This window comes from Otolemur garnettii, unplaced genomic scaffold (genome assembly GCF_000181295.1).
Source record: "Otolemur garnettii isolate 467f Iridium unplaced genomic scaffold, OtoGar3 scaffold00017, whole genome shotgun sequence".
Classification (NCBI taxonomy): Eukaryota; Metazoa; Chordata; class Mammalia; order Primates; family Galagidae; genus Otolemur; species Otolemur garnettii.
The window spans coordinates 560583-578973 of NW_003852412.1; the positions used below are offsets into that span (position 1 = coordinate 560583).

Sequence of the window (18391 nt, forward strand, 5' to 3'; positions counted from 1 at the left end):
GTTCAGTACGCAGAAGAAATTTGTTATTCACATATTCCAGTTTGAGGCATAATTTATGCTTCAGATTTATGACCTTTGTATTCTGGTGAAAAATAGGTGGCATATGCAAATGAGGTAAGTGAAATGATTTTAATTTTAAAAAGTTTGTCTGGGTTAAAATAAACCAATAACAGATGGTGACACACCCAGGGCTAGCACTGGTGGGAGTTGTTATCATCCTTAGACCTGAAGAGGACCATTACTAAAACCCAGAAAGGGGAACTATGTGTAGGATGCTGCTTGACTAGATCTCTGGTGTATCAGTCAGTGATGTGATGGGAGGCAGAGGCCAGGACGAGGACCAGAGGGAATATATGCTCCAGCTTTACACTCTTCCAGCCCTCTGATTTCTTGCTAGTATTTCCCACTGATCACCTCCTGGGTACACATATCAGAGCAAGATAGAGAAAGTGAGAGTAGATCTGAAGGAGGAAGCAAGCACATCTAGCACTGTAAACCTATCAACTAAAGAGTGTTTCATTTACAGTTATACACACATTAGCCTTTTTGTGCTGTCTTTATTTCCTCAGGAAAAAAAGACAGACCCGGAACACATCTGAAGGAGAATTTAAATAGGCCTTTGGAGGAAAATAAGGGGTCATACCTAAATTAAGGAAGATTCGATGCCATTGCCCCTGCCTCCAGAAAGGCCATTTAATCTTAGACCTGAAAGATACCGCAATACTCCCTAAAGGCTTGGGACAAGATTCCTAGGGATCCAGGAATGGAAGCAAGAAGAGAGAGCCTGTTAATTGGAGCCACTGAAAGAGGGGCTGGATTGCTGGACAGTAAACCAGATTGGGGCAGTGCATTGGCAACAGCCTGGTCAGCAGAGGCCTAGGAAGCCCATAAAGGAAGCAGAAGAATAGTGTGTTTTGCGGTGTTTTTTTTTTTTTTTTTTTTTTTTTTTTAAGAGACAGAGTCTCACTATGTGGCCCTTGGTAGAGTGCCATGGGGTCACAGCAACCTCCAACTCTTGGGCTTAGGCGATTCTCTTGCCTCAGCCTCCTGAGTAGCTAGGACTACATGTGCCCGCCACAATGCTTGGCTATTTTTTTTCTTGCAGTTTGGCCGGTCGCCCCACTCACTGAGCCACAGGTGCCGCCCGTGTTTTGCGTTTTTCAGAAGGATTCCACCTTCAGTGTGAAAAATAAAATGCTTCTGCTTTTCATAAAGTAAAACCTTGATGATTAGAACCATAATTTCTGGCCTAGAATGTTTGAGGTCACACACATGGTTATTGATTTATAGCGTATACAGGATGAGCTCTCCCACTGTCCATGTTTCTTCCTTGGTCTGTAAGAGAGAACTTCTGCTCCATCCATCTTAGAATAGGAAGGATACTTTTGCCCGCAACCTACTTTAATCCTCTTCCTTCCTCTTTGCCCCTTCTTTTCAGGTTTCTGAAGTTTTCAAACCATGTTCTAAGAAACATGAATATATCTCTTAGTGATATTGCCACAGAACTGAAATTTTTCTTAGTGTGATTAACAGAAGGGGGGGCATAGTTAGAATAATCTGAAAACTTAAGCTACAAATACCTAGATCTGCTCTAGAAATATTTTAACACTCCAAAGATGCATAGATGAAATTGTAGTAAAGGAAAGGAAAACCTCAGTGACAAAAAGAACAAAGATGTGAAGAGTTTGAGAAATAGACAAAAAAATTGCCCTGGGTGTGAGGGTTGGATTGCTAGCCTCACTAATCTTGGGATGTGGGTTTTCATATCCTGGTCACATAGGAGACTTGAAGCCTTTGGTACATATGAAACAGGGAGTTGGGAACTGAGACCCCTAAGTAAAGTCAAGACATGGGTTATATGAATGTCTGTATGGGCGTACATAGTCTGTGAACAGAAGAAAAGTCTAATCTGAAAATTCTATTTATTAAGTTTTCTTTTAGTAGTTATTTATATTCTTCTTGTTTCTTTTTCTTTATTATATAATTTGTTTCTACATTGTCTGATTTTGCCTATAAATGCTTCAGTATCTCTAGCTTGTGGGCTTTTAGAAAACATAATAACAGTATTGTATGTCACATCCAACAAGATTGATTTTTTAATATCAGTTTATGTATGATTTTCCTTAGTTGTTTCAGATATCTTTTTTAGAATTGATTTGTTTGAACTGAGATTTAAACAAGGTCCATGCATTACATTTAATATATATGTTTCTTTTTTTGGTTGTTCTTGATCTTTTTTAAAATGTATTTTTTATTATAATTGACAAATTTTTTATTTATTTTTTATTTTTATAATTAATTATTTTTTTATTAAATCATAATTTTTTGTACACTGATGTATTTATGGGGTTCAGGGTACTGCTTTGATATACAGTGTGAAATGTTTACATTGAACCACTATATATTTGTGAGACTTACAATTGTGTTATACATATAATCACACATCACTCAAGAATGGGGATACATTCTAAGGAGTGCTTCATTAGGCAGTTTTGTCATTGTCCAAACATAAGATGGTACTTACACACAGTTAGATGGTATAGCCTGCTACATACCTGGGAAATATGGTATAGCCTTTTGCTACTAGGCTACAAACCTGTACCACATGTTACTGTACTTAATACTATAGACAATTGTAAGAGAGTGGTAAATATTTGTGTATTATAACATAGAAAAGGTACAGAAAAAATACTATAATCTTATAAGACCTCTATATATAGTGTATGTGGTTGGTTGTTGACTGAAATATTATGTTACCATACAGATGATTATATACAATATGCTATTGTTAACTGTCATTGCCATTTTGTGCATTGGTTCTCAAAACATTTATTCTTCCTAACTGAAACTTTGTACCCTTGACCAACAGGTCCATCTCTTAAATCTTAAGTTTATTTAGTAGAAGCATTATGCTTATACTGAAGAATTTTTGCTCACCAACTATTTGGTTATCCTGAAATAGTCTGTATAGCAAAGGTAGAATCAGTGCTTGATTGGATTCTTTCTCTTTATTTATTCATTTTCAAATTCTAACATCCTCCAGAACTCTTAACTTTAGGTTTGGGGATTTGAATTTATACTACTGTGGTGAGCAAAGGACTTCCCAATCTGAGAAACTTTCATGAAAGGTATTCCTGGGCTGTTGATACCTCTGGAGTACCTGGCAGATAGAGTGTGAACATTGTCCCTCAGCCTACCTAGAGGGACAGGTTCTCAAACAAGGTCCTGTGAACATCTGGTACAGATGAATTCATATCTAAAACTGAAAGGTTTACTTGAGGAATTGAATGACTTAGTTAATACAGACTTAGTTAATACAACTGAGAGGAAATACATATCCTTATAAAATTTAAGTGAAACCAAGGCTCAGTCTGTTTCTCTTCCTTGTTCATATGTACAGCCTTATGGATCTCATTCATTTTCAAGGCTTTAGAGAATTCTCCCACATTTAAATCTCCCACTCAGACATCTCCAACCTAAATACATCCAAAACAGAACTACAGATCTGCCCTTTCTGTTCTACCTGGAGTCATCCTTTACTCCTCTTAAACTCTACATCCAATCTGTCTGGAAATCCTGTCTGTATTACCTTCAATATATATCCAGAAGTTGACATCATCTTGACCTGAGCCTTATCATTTGGTTATATTACTGTAGTAATGTTTTTTATCACAGTATACTTTATCTGGTAGAAGAGTTAGTGGTAGTTTTCATACCGTATTTCCACTTTCCATTCAGAGAATTCCATTTAAAACCAAATCTCTCAATTCCTTTATGGAGTGCAATTTTATCCCATTTTTCTTTTCTAACTTTAATTATAAAGAGTTTACTAGGGAGGGGGCAGAATCTTGTAGAAGCACCTTGTGTACTAGCATGCAAATTTTGATTCAACCAGAATCATATGAAACCGCAAATCATAATTTACTCTCTGAATTAGCCCCTTGCCCATATGTAAATCAGTCCCATGTTGTACTTAGTTGTTGGTTTGCTTCACAGGCAAATTTAAATGAAATGAAGAATATAATTTATATTTGATATGCTTGAATTTCCTTTCAATGCCCAGAAAGAACAGTGGCTTTAGTTGCCTCTATTTCATTTCACCAAGTTGTATAGTCACATCTTAGGCATCCTGTGGTATTGTGAAGAACTACAAAGACTTGAGATACTCGTATGCCTTTCCTCTGGAAGCTTATGAGTAGATGTACACATTAGCATGATACTTGGTGATGCACTGCCTTGAGTACTAAATAGAGATGTAGGTAACAGATGAAAGGTAAAGATGAACAATAAAAGTGCTAGGACGTTTAACCCTTCTTTTGGGAAAGAGGTTAAGATGAGTAAGTTAAGAAGCCCAGGTCTTTGGCTTCTTGGTCAGTTCTTCTTTGGTCAGTGTTTTATCTATAAGAAGAGACCTACTTTTTTGTCTCTCTATATAGCAATTTGGGGGAACTAACAATCCTTTGGGGTAATCTAGAATTGACCCCTCTGTATCCAACAAAAAGTCTTGCTGAGCTGGGTGTGGTATGTGTACCTCTAGTCCCAGCTACTCCAGATGCAGAGATGGGAGGATCACTTGAGCCTAGGTAACAGAGAGAGACCTTGTCTCTGTAAAAACTAAAAAAGTCTCTCTCTGTAACTGCTCCTTTTTTGAAGTGAGGTCAATGTGTTTATCTATGCTGCTGTCTTTTCAGCTGAATCTTTTCTTAATTATTGATACTTTGACCCATCAAAAAGAATATATCTATCCATCTAGTAAAAGTATGGCGAATTAGACAAATACTTTAACAACATTTGGTTAAAACCATGCTTCATATCAGACTAATATATTTCACATAAAGTAAGTTTTAGCCCTATTTCCCTTTCTAAGAAGTCAGCCCAAAAAGCAGTTGAGGAAAGACTGCTCCATTTGACTTCAGGTTCAAGTCTTGTCTTAGATGTTTCCCTGACAACTTGACACCCTGACAACTTCCCCACCCCACAACTGGCTCAAGAACCCCTCTCAGTCTCTCAGATGCTTTCACAACAAGTCTTTGTTATTCTATGTGTTTTCTGACAAAGCAGTAGTTGCTCCACAAATATTATTTGTAATCTCAAAATACACGTTAAAATTAACTGAAAAACAAATCACCTGATTGTATGCTTTCTACCATATCTTCTTGGTCTAATAAAACTATTATTGTCAATTTTATTAAAATTATGTTTAGATGTGCCATTCTACATTGCTTAAGAATCTCCAAAAATAACTAAACCTATTCATTGGAACAAAAACTTGTGGACTCATAATGATTTCTAAGAGTTTTACGAATATACACACACTATTTTGAAAAGTATATTTCAGTATTCCTCTCTTAATTCCTCATGTAATTTCTACCTTTTCTTATATTTTTCTCACAAGAAAATAGTGAATGAGACTTGAGTATATGGGTCCTACTCATTACTTATATTTAAAATTCATTCCTTTTTTTTTTTTTTTACAGAAGACTTGGAGCAGTTAAAATGGGCAAAACTAATCAGAATATGTATTTTTTTTTCAGTACAGTTCTTACAGGTGTCACTTAGATCAAAATACTATAGTAAGCATTCAGGACTAAGTGCCTGAGTTATGTTTGTGAGAGAAAGAAAGAGAAAAGGAGGAAATTTTCAAGAATAAAGAGGTTATGTTCCATTTCAGTTGAAGTGCGTGACTTAAAAACCTTTGGGCTAGGGTAGGAAGGGAACATCTGTAGGTACTATAGGGTCAAATGTGTATTACCAGGTCTCATTAATGTCGATATGCATTGCATCGTGCCTGGGGACTCACCAAGCCTAGTGGAAGTAGACAAGAAGTAGAGATAAGCAGAGTGAGAAGTGGCTAGCTGGAAATAAGCTACAAGTTTGGTGCTTTCTAAGAAAAATGTTCATGAATGTGAGCACCAAAGTGTATGCAGAACCATTTAAATTATTGAGGTTGACTTCATCATGTTCAAACCCAGAAGTATATAGCATCAACGATAATTGAAGAAGATTGAAGTCTTTCTATGTTAGTCATGATTTAAACAGTTTAAGAGTTAATAAATTCAAAGCTTCAAATGCTGTTTAGTCATTGCAGCTAGTAAGCCTAGAATTACAAAATTGACAGTTTAGAAATAGCCTGATCCAATCTCCTGTTTGTACAGATGAAGTATCTCATATCCTTGACATCAACTGAAAGCTAATATGAGAAGGATCGTGGATTACAAGCAAGCTTTCACTAAATAATATATGTGCTTAAAATATTCATTGAACTAAATAAAGCACATAAATTCCACAGGAACCTTGTCATAACTGTAAAAAGCTATTTTAATTTCTACTTAATTTAAGATTACTTTTTATGTCCTGATGCATGCTTAAGTGATTCACAAACAAATTTAGTGTCTGTCTGTTGCTTCAAAAACTCAATCATTTACACATTTGCAATATTTTACAGGGATCATTGATTGTAATGTTGTTGGTACTTCTTTGCTGTGGCCTGTTTGGATTTGGGCACCTTTATTCCAGTTCTTCAGTGTTCATAACAGATATCAAAAGGATTCAATATCAGTAGGGCAAGTTGACACATATCAATTTTACAATTAATGTCTGTGCAGGCTCGTTCCCAACAGTTATATATGATGTTGTGTCCATGTGAACAGTTACTGATTCCCAAACCCACTTCTACAGAGTAATTGTGGATTACTTCTGTGTCCTGTGTAAGAATGAGATTGCTTAAAGACATGCTATTTCTTTATTTTTACAAAAGGAATATTCCTTCTCATTTTATGGAGACATAATGTACTCAGTATTTCCAGTATACAACTTTTAGGTGATTGAGTATGCTGTGATCTTATGACTACAAATATATCATGGTACTTGTAGAAAATATTTGTACACATTTTAATTTAAATCCCTAGAGGGGGCCACTAGATATAGTGGCTTATAGAGGATCACTTGAGCCCAGGAATTTCAAATATTGAGCTATGACTGACTGCATGGTAGCCTGGGCAACAGAATGAGACACTGTCTCAAAATAAATAAACAAAACTGTAAAAATAAATTAATAAATTCTCAGAGTGTATAGACAGTTTAGAAAGAAAAGAGCAAAATTTAGAAATGTTATTTGTTCTGAGATGGTTTGAGCCAGCTAAGTCATTTAAGCATTTTTTTCTAAGTTGAGGTATATTGCTTCTTTCATACATTTAGCAGTTTTACCTCACTTGGATTTTTGTTGTTGCTGTTGTTGCTTTGAGACAGTCTCTCACTATGTTGCCCTCAGTAGAGTGCTGTAGTGTCACAGTTCACAGCAACCTCAAACTCTTGGGCTTAAGCGATTCTCCTGCCTCAACCTCCCAAGTAGCTGGGACTACAGGTGCCCAGCTGTTTTTTTGTTGTAGTTGTCATTGTCGTTTTTAGCTGTCCCAGGCCAGGTTCAACCTGTCAGCCTCAGTGTACATGGCCAGTGCCGTACCCACTGAGCTACGGGCACCACCCTTACTTGATTTTTATCTTGTCTTTTTAAGAAATATACTGATAATTAGGGAAGCCTCAAATTCTTTGGTCACTTCATTTTTAAATTTTTCTTTCTTGTTCACTAATGAAATTTTTTACTTTTGAGGAATTATGAATTCAGTATTTTATGCCATGACTTTATTCTGTGCATAAAGTATAATAGAAAAAAATACATAATAAAATGTGAATTCTAATAATATAGAAATCGAAAAGCCTGGCTTGGCTTCTGTAGGTACTATTATAGTCAATTTTACCCTCTTTCCCCAAATCCATATATTAAAACCCTAACTCTCAGGTGACTGTTTTTGGAGATAAAGCCTTTAATGAGATAAGTAAGGTTAAATGATGTCCTAAGGGTGGGGCTCTAACCTGATAATACCAGTGAATAAAGACAGAGAGGTACTAGACATGTGCATTTGAAGAGGAAAGGCCATCTGTAGGCCAGAAATGAAAGACCTTACTAGAAAGAAATCCTGCCAGTATCTTAATCTTGGACTTCTAGTCTCCAGAACTAAGAAGATAATTTCTGTTGTTTAAGCTACTCAGTATTGTATCATGGTAGCCTGAGCAGAATAATTAAGATTTTAGTACTGTGAAATGGAGTTCTACTGTAACAAATACATAAACATGTGGAAAGGCTTTGGAATTAAGTAATGTGTGGAGACTGGAAGAGTTTTGATGCATATTTTAGAAAAGATCTAGATTTCCTTGAAGGAATCATTGGTGGGAATATGGATGTTTAAAGATGATTCTGGTGAGGTCTCAGATAAAAATGAGTAGCATTATAGGAAACTGAAAAAAAGGCAATGTTTGTTAAAAAGTGGCAAAGACTTAGCTGCATTGTGTTCTAGTGTTTTTTGAAAGGTAGAACTTGTGAGTAATGACCATGGATAGTTAGCAAAGGAGATTTCTAAGCAAAGTCGTGAAGTTATAACTCAGTTTCTCTATTGCTTATCATAAAATTTGAGAGGAAAGAGATTTATTGTAGAAGGAATTGTTAAGCAAAAAGGAGTCAGGAACTAAGATTTAGAAAAATATCAGTTTGTCCTTAATGTATGAGGATTTTCTGGAGAGAACATCTAATGTGTGGCTGGACAATCTTTTCATAATGAGATTACTTGTAGTTTAATCAGCCCCAAGTCAGCAGAAGCTAAGAATAGTGTTGGGATTATATGAGCAGAAACACTGCCACTTTGGATCAATGGTACAAAATAAAAGAAGGCCTTTAGACTTCTGTGATTTTATAGTAGGGTATAATAGAACTGGGCCCAGAATGCAAAGCTACTGTTGGCAGCGTAACTGTAGTGCATAGCATCAAAGCAAAGAGGATTATTCTTGGGCCTTAATATTTAATGTTATTTGCCTTGCTAGGTTTTGGATTTGCTTGAGACCGATCACTCTTTTCTTCACTTTGATTTCTCTCTCTCTCTTTTTTTTGGAACGGGAATGGCTATTCTATGCTTGTCCCAACATTGTATTTTAGGAGCACATGAATTGTATGGTTTTACAGTTTGACAGGTGTAGAGCAATTTTCCCTCAGGATTAATCATATCTCAACTCTCAGCTATATTTGATATAGATGGTAGTTAGATGAGACTTTGGACTTGGAGTTGATATTGACATGGGTTAAGACTTTTGGGGGCTGTTCCAGTAGAAGTTGTAGAAGAGTTCATAAAAAAGTCCCTGGCCTTTGCTAGAGGCTTCAAAGATGACAACATCTTTAAAGATGATGAGTGCAGACTCTTTTTCAAGGTGACGCCTGACAGGATCCTCATCATGAAGGGTGACAAATGCAAGAGTGGAAAACTTTCCAAAGAATATTTCACAGTTCTGCTTCGTGCTAACTTAACTGGAGAGAAGCTAAAGCCCTTGATGACTGATATATTGGCAAAGCCATGCTCATGCAAGGACCTAAACCCCAAAGACCTCCCTGTCACTTGATGATCAAATGTGCATGGATGACTGGTCCCCTAGTTGAGGAGTGGGTAAGGGGTGCTGACTGAGAAATGAAGAAGAAATGGTCTGTCTGTTCTACTGACAGTACACAACTATTCTGGCCACCTGCAAGTGAATCATCTCAGAAGGTGACAATGAAATTTCTGCCTACAAACATGACTTCGAAAATCCAACCTCTTGACCAAGGCACCATCAAAACACTGAAAATGTGTTACCAAGCCCAGCTCCTGCAGTGAGTCATTACTAAAATGCAAACCTGTGGTTGGCCTCTGGAGGCAAATTCATCTGCTGCTTCACTTAATGCTTTGCTGTTCTCTGAATCAGTTCTGCTTAGAATAAAGTTCATCCAGAAGCAATACAGAAGTGTTTTGGCCCCATCAGATAGTCAATCTCCCATGGCAGACTTTGAAGGATTAGAGTTTGAGGGTTTTGTTGCAATAGATGATGATGAGGTAGCAACCTGTGATGAACCAGACTCATGCAATTTTCCAAGCAATATTCGCTGAAGCACAAACCAGTGTAAAAGGGCCTGAGGCAGCTGATGAAGTGGAAGAAGGATGACACAGAAATTTCAGACTCCAGAAGGAGAGAATGTTAGTCATCTGATAATTCACTTGAAGTTTGTTATGGAAAAATGTCCAGGTGTGCTGAGTGGTGTAGACAGCATTGAGAGTGATTTCTCCACTTACATTTGTAATAAGAATGAGAAACAGATCAAGGTTGGCTCTTTTATCAGAATGATTAAACCCTGAGAAAACAGTAAATGTATTCATTTTGTATGATACTGTATATATGATTTTACTGTGTTTTGATTATGTATGATTTTGTATGATAGTCTGTAATCAAAGCTGTGCAAGAAAGTAAAGTACATGTGTCAGTGCAGAATGCCCAGCTCCTTATTTTGACCATCTTCATATGTTGATCAGTTTGGTACAGTCCCTTGGGTAGTCAACAGAGGTTCTACTGTATATGCAAGTGATGTAGTTGAGAAGAAATCATTACAATGAGCAAATAGTCATTAACTACCTACTATGTAGTTAGGGAATTAAGAAATACCAGAGAATTAAGAAATACCACATCAAGTGTGTGTGTGTGTAATCTTAAGTATTGTTTATTTATACATGTATTCTCAGCTTTTCAGCATCAAGGAACAAACTTGCTAACCAGTGGGATTCATATACAGTAAATACTTCCTTAATGTTGTGGAGAGGTTCTTGGAAACTATGAAACCAGTTTTACCATAGGCTAATTGATATTAACAAGAGTTAATTTCCAATAGCCTATTTTTTGGTCACAAATAGGTCACCAAACTTCTAAAGACCAAAATACTTCCATTAATATTAAACACTGAAATAAATGTGAGCCATATATACATTTAAGAAAGATTAATAAAAACAAATAAGATTTACTCAATTCAGGGTACAAGGTGAGAACCAGCCCTGGACAGGATGCCATCCCCCCACAATGGCCCACTAATACACAGCCATATTTGCTCAGACTGGGACAATTTAGATACAACAGCTCACTTAACATGCACATCTCTGGGATGTGGGAGGAAAGCAGAATGCCTAGAGACAACCCACAAAGACATGAACATGTGCACACTCCACAGAGAAAGTGGCATGGTGTCTCTGGCTGGGAACAATTTTTTCCCCCCATCATTATCATAACTGAACACCATTGAGAAAAATAATGTTGTTATTCAAGGAACTGCTGTAGTTCTAACAAGATAGAAATATCTGTAGCCTTAAAAAAAAATGATGCCATGTATTAACAGGCACTTAGTTTCTTCTTCATTGATTAACTCTTTCTAATCCTATACCTCTTATTAACTTTATTTCTATTGCTTTAGCTAGGAATGCTGGTACAAAGTTGAATAAGAGGGCAGATAATCAGAATCATTGTGTTCTTTCAGATTTTCATGGAATGCTTTTAAAGTTTCATCATCAAATATTGCTAAAATTTTTGATAAACTCCTTTAGCAGAATAAGAATGTTTCTTTTTATTGTTAGAGTGTTTTTAGGGGTTTTGTTTTGTTTTTTGAGACAGTGTCTTACTACCTCAGTAGAGTGCTATGGTGTCATAGCTCACAGCAAGTGACACCATGGCACTCAGACTCTTGGGCTTATGTGATTCTCTTGCCTCAGCCTCCCAAGTGGCTGGGACTACAGGCGCCCACCACAATCCCTGGCTATTTTGTTGTTGTTGTTGTTGTTGTCATCACAAGCCCAAGTTGAGTTCAAACCTGCCAGCCCTGGTGTATGTGGCTAGAGCCCTAACCACTGAGATATGGGTGCCGAGCCAGAGTTTTTGTTTTTCAATCATGACTAAGTGCTGAATTCCACCAAAATTTTTATTTTTTAAACTTCTAAGATGAACATTTACTTTTTTCTTTTTATCTTTTTGTTTCTTAAATATATTGAGTAGATTTTTTTTCCTGAATTCTTGGTCAAAATCTATTCTTAGAATTCATAGATTCTCTTGGCTAATATTTTATTTAGGATTTTAGCATCTTTGTTCATAGATTGGTCTATAATTTTCATATACCTTAGTTTACTTTAATATTTCTTTGTCTCTTTGTATAGCAAAGTAATATTCGTCTTATAGAATTATTTGGGAGAGTTGTTTGTCCTTTTCTTTTTTATGAACTATAATAATGTGAATTATACATATTGTCTAGTTCTTAATATATGGGTAAAATTTTCCAGTTAATTTTGTGCCTATATTCCCTTTCAATTTTTTTTTTTTTTGGAGAAAATAACTGAGTTCTATTTCAATTCTGAAAATTTCTTTGGTTTTCTAACTTAGGTTAGTTTTATCTATTTCATCTCAACTTTAAATTTATAGGTAACAAGGTCATCAAAGATGGGAGACCCAGGAGTGTGGAACTGCACCTCTGCCAAATGCTACACTTTTTTTTTTTTTAAACCATAAAGAGTAGCAAATAACAAAAGGTAGACAAAGAAATGGAGCTTTATTATGAAGATTATAGTTCTAGTGCTTTGTGTTATAGAAAGTTTCAACTTAATCTTCTATAAATATGTTTCTCCATAGGCACTCATTTATCTTTCTTATACATTTTAGGAGTCATTTTATTCTTTACTGCCACACACATGTAGTTAAAGAACTGTTTATTGAAGTAGTAAATATTTTTTTATTTTATTAAATCTTTACTTTTAAATATATGTCTTTTTAATATTCTTCAAGAAAAAATGTAAGGAATGCAGAAAACTTCCTGCAGTCTTTAGAAGGTTGATGGTGGTTTTAAGGAAGAGCCCTTGCTCAGTTGTTTTAGCTGAAAGCTGAATTAGGCACCTTTCTATAGTACATCATTTTTATTTGAATGATTGACCAAATATAGTTATTCAGACATGAATATTTGATGTATTTGTCACAAGTAATGAATTTTGAACTTCAAACTAAAACAAAGTTGGAAAATTATGACCTCAACTGCTGCCCAATAAAGAACTTATTTTGCTAAGATTGGTGGTAATATTAATGAATGTGATTTTTCCATATTGTATAATGAAATGTTTCAGTTTTTGAGAGATATAGACAACTCAACAAAATGTTATTTTCCAAATACCCAGTGCATTCAGGAAATTCCAGAAAGCAACAGAAATATCAGGGTAGGTAGTGAGGAAATCTATGAGCAATATTAAGCTAATATTAAGGAAGTCAAGCAAACACTAACATAGTTTGGTTGAAGAAACCAAAAGTAAGACGGGAGATACGAAGGTTGAGTGACATAAACTGTGACATAGGTAGGAAGAGCTGAGGTCTAGGGGAGCACCCCATCTTAGAAAACACATGTATCTGATCTGATTAGAACTGGAGTAAGAGATGAGAAACAGAATTTGAGAGGAAAACAGAAGACTACCATGCCTTATCAATCTGTAAGTTCTACTGCAGTCATATGAATATTAATGCCAGAATCTTACTGTTTGTTGTCCTGACTTGTTGACTCAGAACTTAATCCACTGAAGCGTCCCTCCAGGTATTTCTCAATATGTGGGCATCTTAAATGTGCTTAGCAATAAATTTGTTTTCATGTTTGTTGTACTGTCTCCCAGGAACACCTTGTCTTTGCTCCTTCTGCTTGCTTGAGTAGTTCTGCAGTTGCTCCCTGGCGTCCTCAAAGTAGTAAACCCCTGGGGTGTGCTGCCCAAAATTCTTTAGACCCCATATGTGACAGAGTTCAGAAAATAAGAGTTTTAAGTTTATTTATACAGTTCCCTCTCTTCCTAAAACCCATGCTAGTTGGTGTTGAGTGGGGATAGATTTGAGTTGGCAGCCAACAAACATGCTGTATTCAAATCTCTTCACAGACCACCATCTTGTTAATAGATTGATTTGCCATGTTTGACCCCTGCTTGTAGCATAAATTTTCTGACAGACACCACTTTAGTTGTCCTATAAAATGATCACTGTTGGATAGCCTGCAGTTTTCCTTTCAAGTTCAAATATTTATAAACAGTTATATTTCTCCTCAATAGGCTTCTCACCATCACTGCAAAAGTACTTCTATTTGTTTTGTCTCACTAGTTGGCCAGACATACTTAACACTTAGTATCGAAAGAAGACTGGTGAGCTGAGCTCTCTGCCGTATCTTGTTCACTTGATTTCAACAAACATTTGTGGAGAGCCTTTTTTGCTGCCAGGTACCATGTTTTTTGATTGTAAGAATAGAATTATATAAAGAGTAATGCTTTTCAGGAGTTCACAGTTACATCTTTAAGACACAACATTCAATGCCTATAATGTCCAAATAACATTGCCTTTCTTTATAATGGATAATTATCAGACAAGTTATTAAATATACTGTACTGTTTTGGAATTCTTACATATTAGTGTGAGACTACTACTTTAAATTGGTCTAAATCGAAGTACTGACATAAAATCTCAGGTATAAAAATAGACTGAAAAATTTCTGGGGTGATCCTTGTTGAACATACATATCAGGAGATGTAAAATAGTTAAAACTGTTCCACTTAGTATAATATAAAGGAGAAATTATTGCATTCACAAGAAAGAAATTCGCCATCAACTTAAAGTAAACATTAGCAATTTTCACAGAATTAACTACAACTCAATAAATCTTATTATATTTAAAATTTAATCCTGTAGCTATTCAAAACATCCTACTTAGAAGCATATTTGTAAATCTTTGTCATAACTCTTTTGAAATCACTGTAGTAACTTAACTGAATTGACTATCCAGCCATTGCTTTTTACCACTTTTAGTGCAAGACGAATTGAAAGCAGTGGGCATGAAATGTTCTACAAAAAGAAATAAGCTTGTAGTCACTAACATAATGCATCATCCTCATAATTAAATGGAATTCTCAATTTCAGATGTAGCTTATAAAGTACCCCTAGCCTAAGACCTGGAAACTAGTAGGTACCTCAATAAATGATGGTTCTCTTACTTTAAGCTCCACTTGTAGCTAATGCTGTGTTAAGGATTTAGCAAATCAAGTTTATCTGACAGTTTAATATTCTAAAAATGCAGATGAAAAGAAGTAAAGAATTGATAACTAAAAATTATAATGAAGAGGAAGTAAGTAGTCTTCGCTGCTGGAAATGTAGAAAATGTATTGCAAGTTCTGGTTGTTTCATGGAATATCCTGAGAACCAAGTGATTAAGGTGAGTATTGTTAACTCCAATCTTGAAACAATTTCCTAGTATTAGAATGTATGGGTACACGCACACATGTGCATGTTTCCTACTTTACAGCCGATTAAACTTTTACCTCATTTTACCTGACTCACCTTCCATAGTTATGATTAATTATACATTTAGCTGCTAATGTTAAAGGCAGATTTTTAAGTATAATACCATAGTCATTATGTTTTACCCGTACCATGAATGTACCTTAATGACTACCACACTATTAAATTCAGGATTCTAGTAAGAAATAGAATGCTATGCTGTGGATGACTTATGTGCCCCCTAGATGCATATTTTGAAGTGGCAGTGTGACTATATCTGGGGATAGGGTCTTTAGGTTAAATGACATCATAAAGATGGGTCCCTACTCCAATAGGACTCTGGTTCTATTGAGGAAAAGAAAGGAAGAGAGAGAGAGAGAGAGAGAGAGATATCTTCTGAGAGAGTAGCTATCTACAAGCTGGTACCCCAATCTTAGACTTTCAGTATCCAGAATTGTGAGAAAATAAATTTCTGTTTAAGTCATTCAGAGTTTATAGCATTTTGTTTTGGCAGACCCAGCAGACTAAGAAACGACAGGTCCTATAATAAACACTGGAAATTCAAAGATGGGCAGAAGAAAGATGGTCTGTCCTTGTGAAGTTTTCAGGATTTATAATTTAATATTAATTTAATTTTATTTAATGTAATAATGTATCATATCACCATTATTAAATAATTAAATATTAAATTATTAATTAAATATTAAAATAATTAAGTATTTATAATATTGGCCAATAATAAAAATATTAGACATTGGCTAGTTATATAAATATAAATTATTAACTGTATAAGTGGCAAAAACGAAAAGTATAGGCAGCCATAAGAGTTAGGATATAGACAGGATACTGTAAGGAGCAGGTTTTTCTGAGGAAGCAACTTGTGTGAAGATGTGATGGACAAGTGAGGACACTATAGAAAAGAGAACATTTCGAGTTTCGGAACCACCATGTTTAAAGGCCTACTGCTGAGTGTACAGTATATGGGCAAAGGGCACCCTTACAACTTTGACTCAATCTGTATGAAAACAAAGTATGTAAATAAAACAAGTGTACCCCTAATATTTTGCAATAAAAAAATAATAAATGAAAAATAAATAAATTAAAAGCCTTGTAGTGGATCCACAGAGCTAAAAGAGATCATCGTGATCGGAGTTCAGAGATCAAGAAGGAGTTTTGCAAAATTTGGGGTTAGAAAGATAAGGAAAGTATTGATTAGATCATTTATGGCCTCATAGTCAAATTAAAGACAATGATCTTTATTCTAGGAGCTGAGAAGTCAATGAGAGGGAGTTACACAATCTCTGAATTTTAACAAGATCACTTTGGTATAAAGTTGAAATATTATACCTTCTCAAAGTACAACTAGAAAAAACAGGTAGTCTAATAAAATTTTAGTTTGTTTACAATTGTAACACATTAAACATTTAATTAATATTAAATATGTTTTTGTTATATAATCTTTCCTCTGTGGTGTTTATATCTTTAGTAATTAAATAATGTAGTTGGCTCACTCTTAAAGAATTAGCTAGGGGAATTTTATTGCTTACATTAGAAATACTAAGTGTTAAACATCTTTCAAAACATTATATAATAATATTAAATTGTTTAACTTTTTACTTTTAAAATGTTCCACTTAAAGATAATATAAAAAGAATATATTACATTTATAATTTTAAATATAGTGAAGAAAATATTTCCTATTCTTAAATAAGAAACAAAATAACAATGCATTAGCTCCCTCTGCTGCTTGAACAAATTATTTCACTTACAAGCATTTAGTCAACCTTTTTTTGATGGCATTATTCAAACTTGGCTGTTAATTATGTTTTCCTCTTTTCCTTTCTCCTTCCCCCATGTGATAAATTCGAGATACAGAAAAAAAAAACTATATATTAAGATTTTTGAATCCTACTATAACCATCATTTCTAATGTTTAGCTTAACTTTTCCCGGGAGCTAACCTGTTGTGCCAATACTTTAAAGGCTTTAAATTCCTCAAATCAGGTTGCTTTCAGTTTCATCATTCTTCTTAAAATATATCCATTAAAACTTGTTTTATCATATATATATGACCTTTAATTAAGCAAATTAAGAAGTTAGATACTTAAATATCCTAGTTGATATATCCTTTTTTACCTTAAAATTACATTGGAAAATAATATCACAAATGTCACACATATATTTATTTTTCTAAGACTGTGTTTATTTACATATAGATGGAGTTATTATTTATTCTGGCTGGCCTTGCCTCCCTCCCTCCTTCCCTCACTTTCCTCCTTCCTTCTCTCCCTCCCCGCCTTCCTTCCTTCCTCCCCCCCTTTTATTTTTTTGCCTGAGCTCTATCTCTGTTTTAGAAATGGAATATTACATAACCAACCCAGCCTTTTATGATCCTCCCCACTGTATAAGTTGCTGTAACTTATTTTCCTCTTTCTTATTGGCATGAAAGTATTCTTTAACTTCTAACTATTTATAGAAAAATATATGCTTAGTTCTCAAATGAAGGAGATTGGGTTGAGGGGTTGAATTGCAGAATTAGCTGTAGGACTTTTTTTCGCCCTAAACCTACTTCTCTCTACTGAGTGTATTATTTATGATTAATAGTAAGTTATGCATCAATTTTATTTTTGCATTTTGTAAGCTTAGGGAAGAATAGCATAGTGAAAGAATAAATGTTAAGGTATCCAACACAGTCTCTGACATATAATAAAGATGTCTCTTGGGTTTTGTGGTCAAGACTGTATATATTGTAATCAGTCAATAAATATGTAGTATTGATAGGTTGATTGCCATTAACTTACTTTGACATGAATATTCTTGTTCTTTACCAATGTAGAATTTCCTTCCTTCCTTCCTTCTTCCCTCCCTCTCTCCCTCCATTCCTCTATTCCTTCCTTGCTTCAGAATCTTAAGAAGTCAGAAAAATTTACAGATTTGATAATGAAAAGGTGATTTTTGTTAATTGCAGTTTGTACTCTCTATGAGAGTCTTGTAAGGAATTAGAGTTATACTAATCTGAATAACTGTCAGTTCCTAAAGGAAGGAATTGATGTGTGTGATTTGGATGTTTCACAAGATTAATTCTATTTTTCTGAGATCAGATGAGATCGGGTGCATTCAGGGTGGTATGGCCATAGACTAATTCTATTTTTCAAAAATCTTTTCCACACGTTTATTTTGTTTCAGAAGCAAAATATTTAGGTAAAGCTATATTCTTTATT

General features: G+C 34.9%; 1 protein-coding gene across 2 annotated transcripts in view; it reads left to right on the plus strand.

Annotated features, from left to right (window-relative positions):
- Positions 1 to 14965: 14965 nt before the first annotated feature.
- Positions 14966 to 18391, plus strand: part of RNF180 (ring finger protein 180) — a 107465-nt gene continuing 104039 nt past the window's right edge. The window contains exon 1 of one of the 2 annotated variants that reach the window (XM_003785862.2): positions 14966 to 15106. In XM_003785862.2, the coding sequence (XP_003785910.1) occupies positions 14966 to 15106 (141 nt within the window). The remainder of the gene's footprint in view (positions 15107 to 18391) is intronic. The other variant, XM_023510930.1, reaches the window with a different exon arrangement.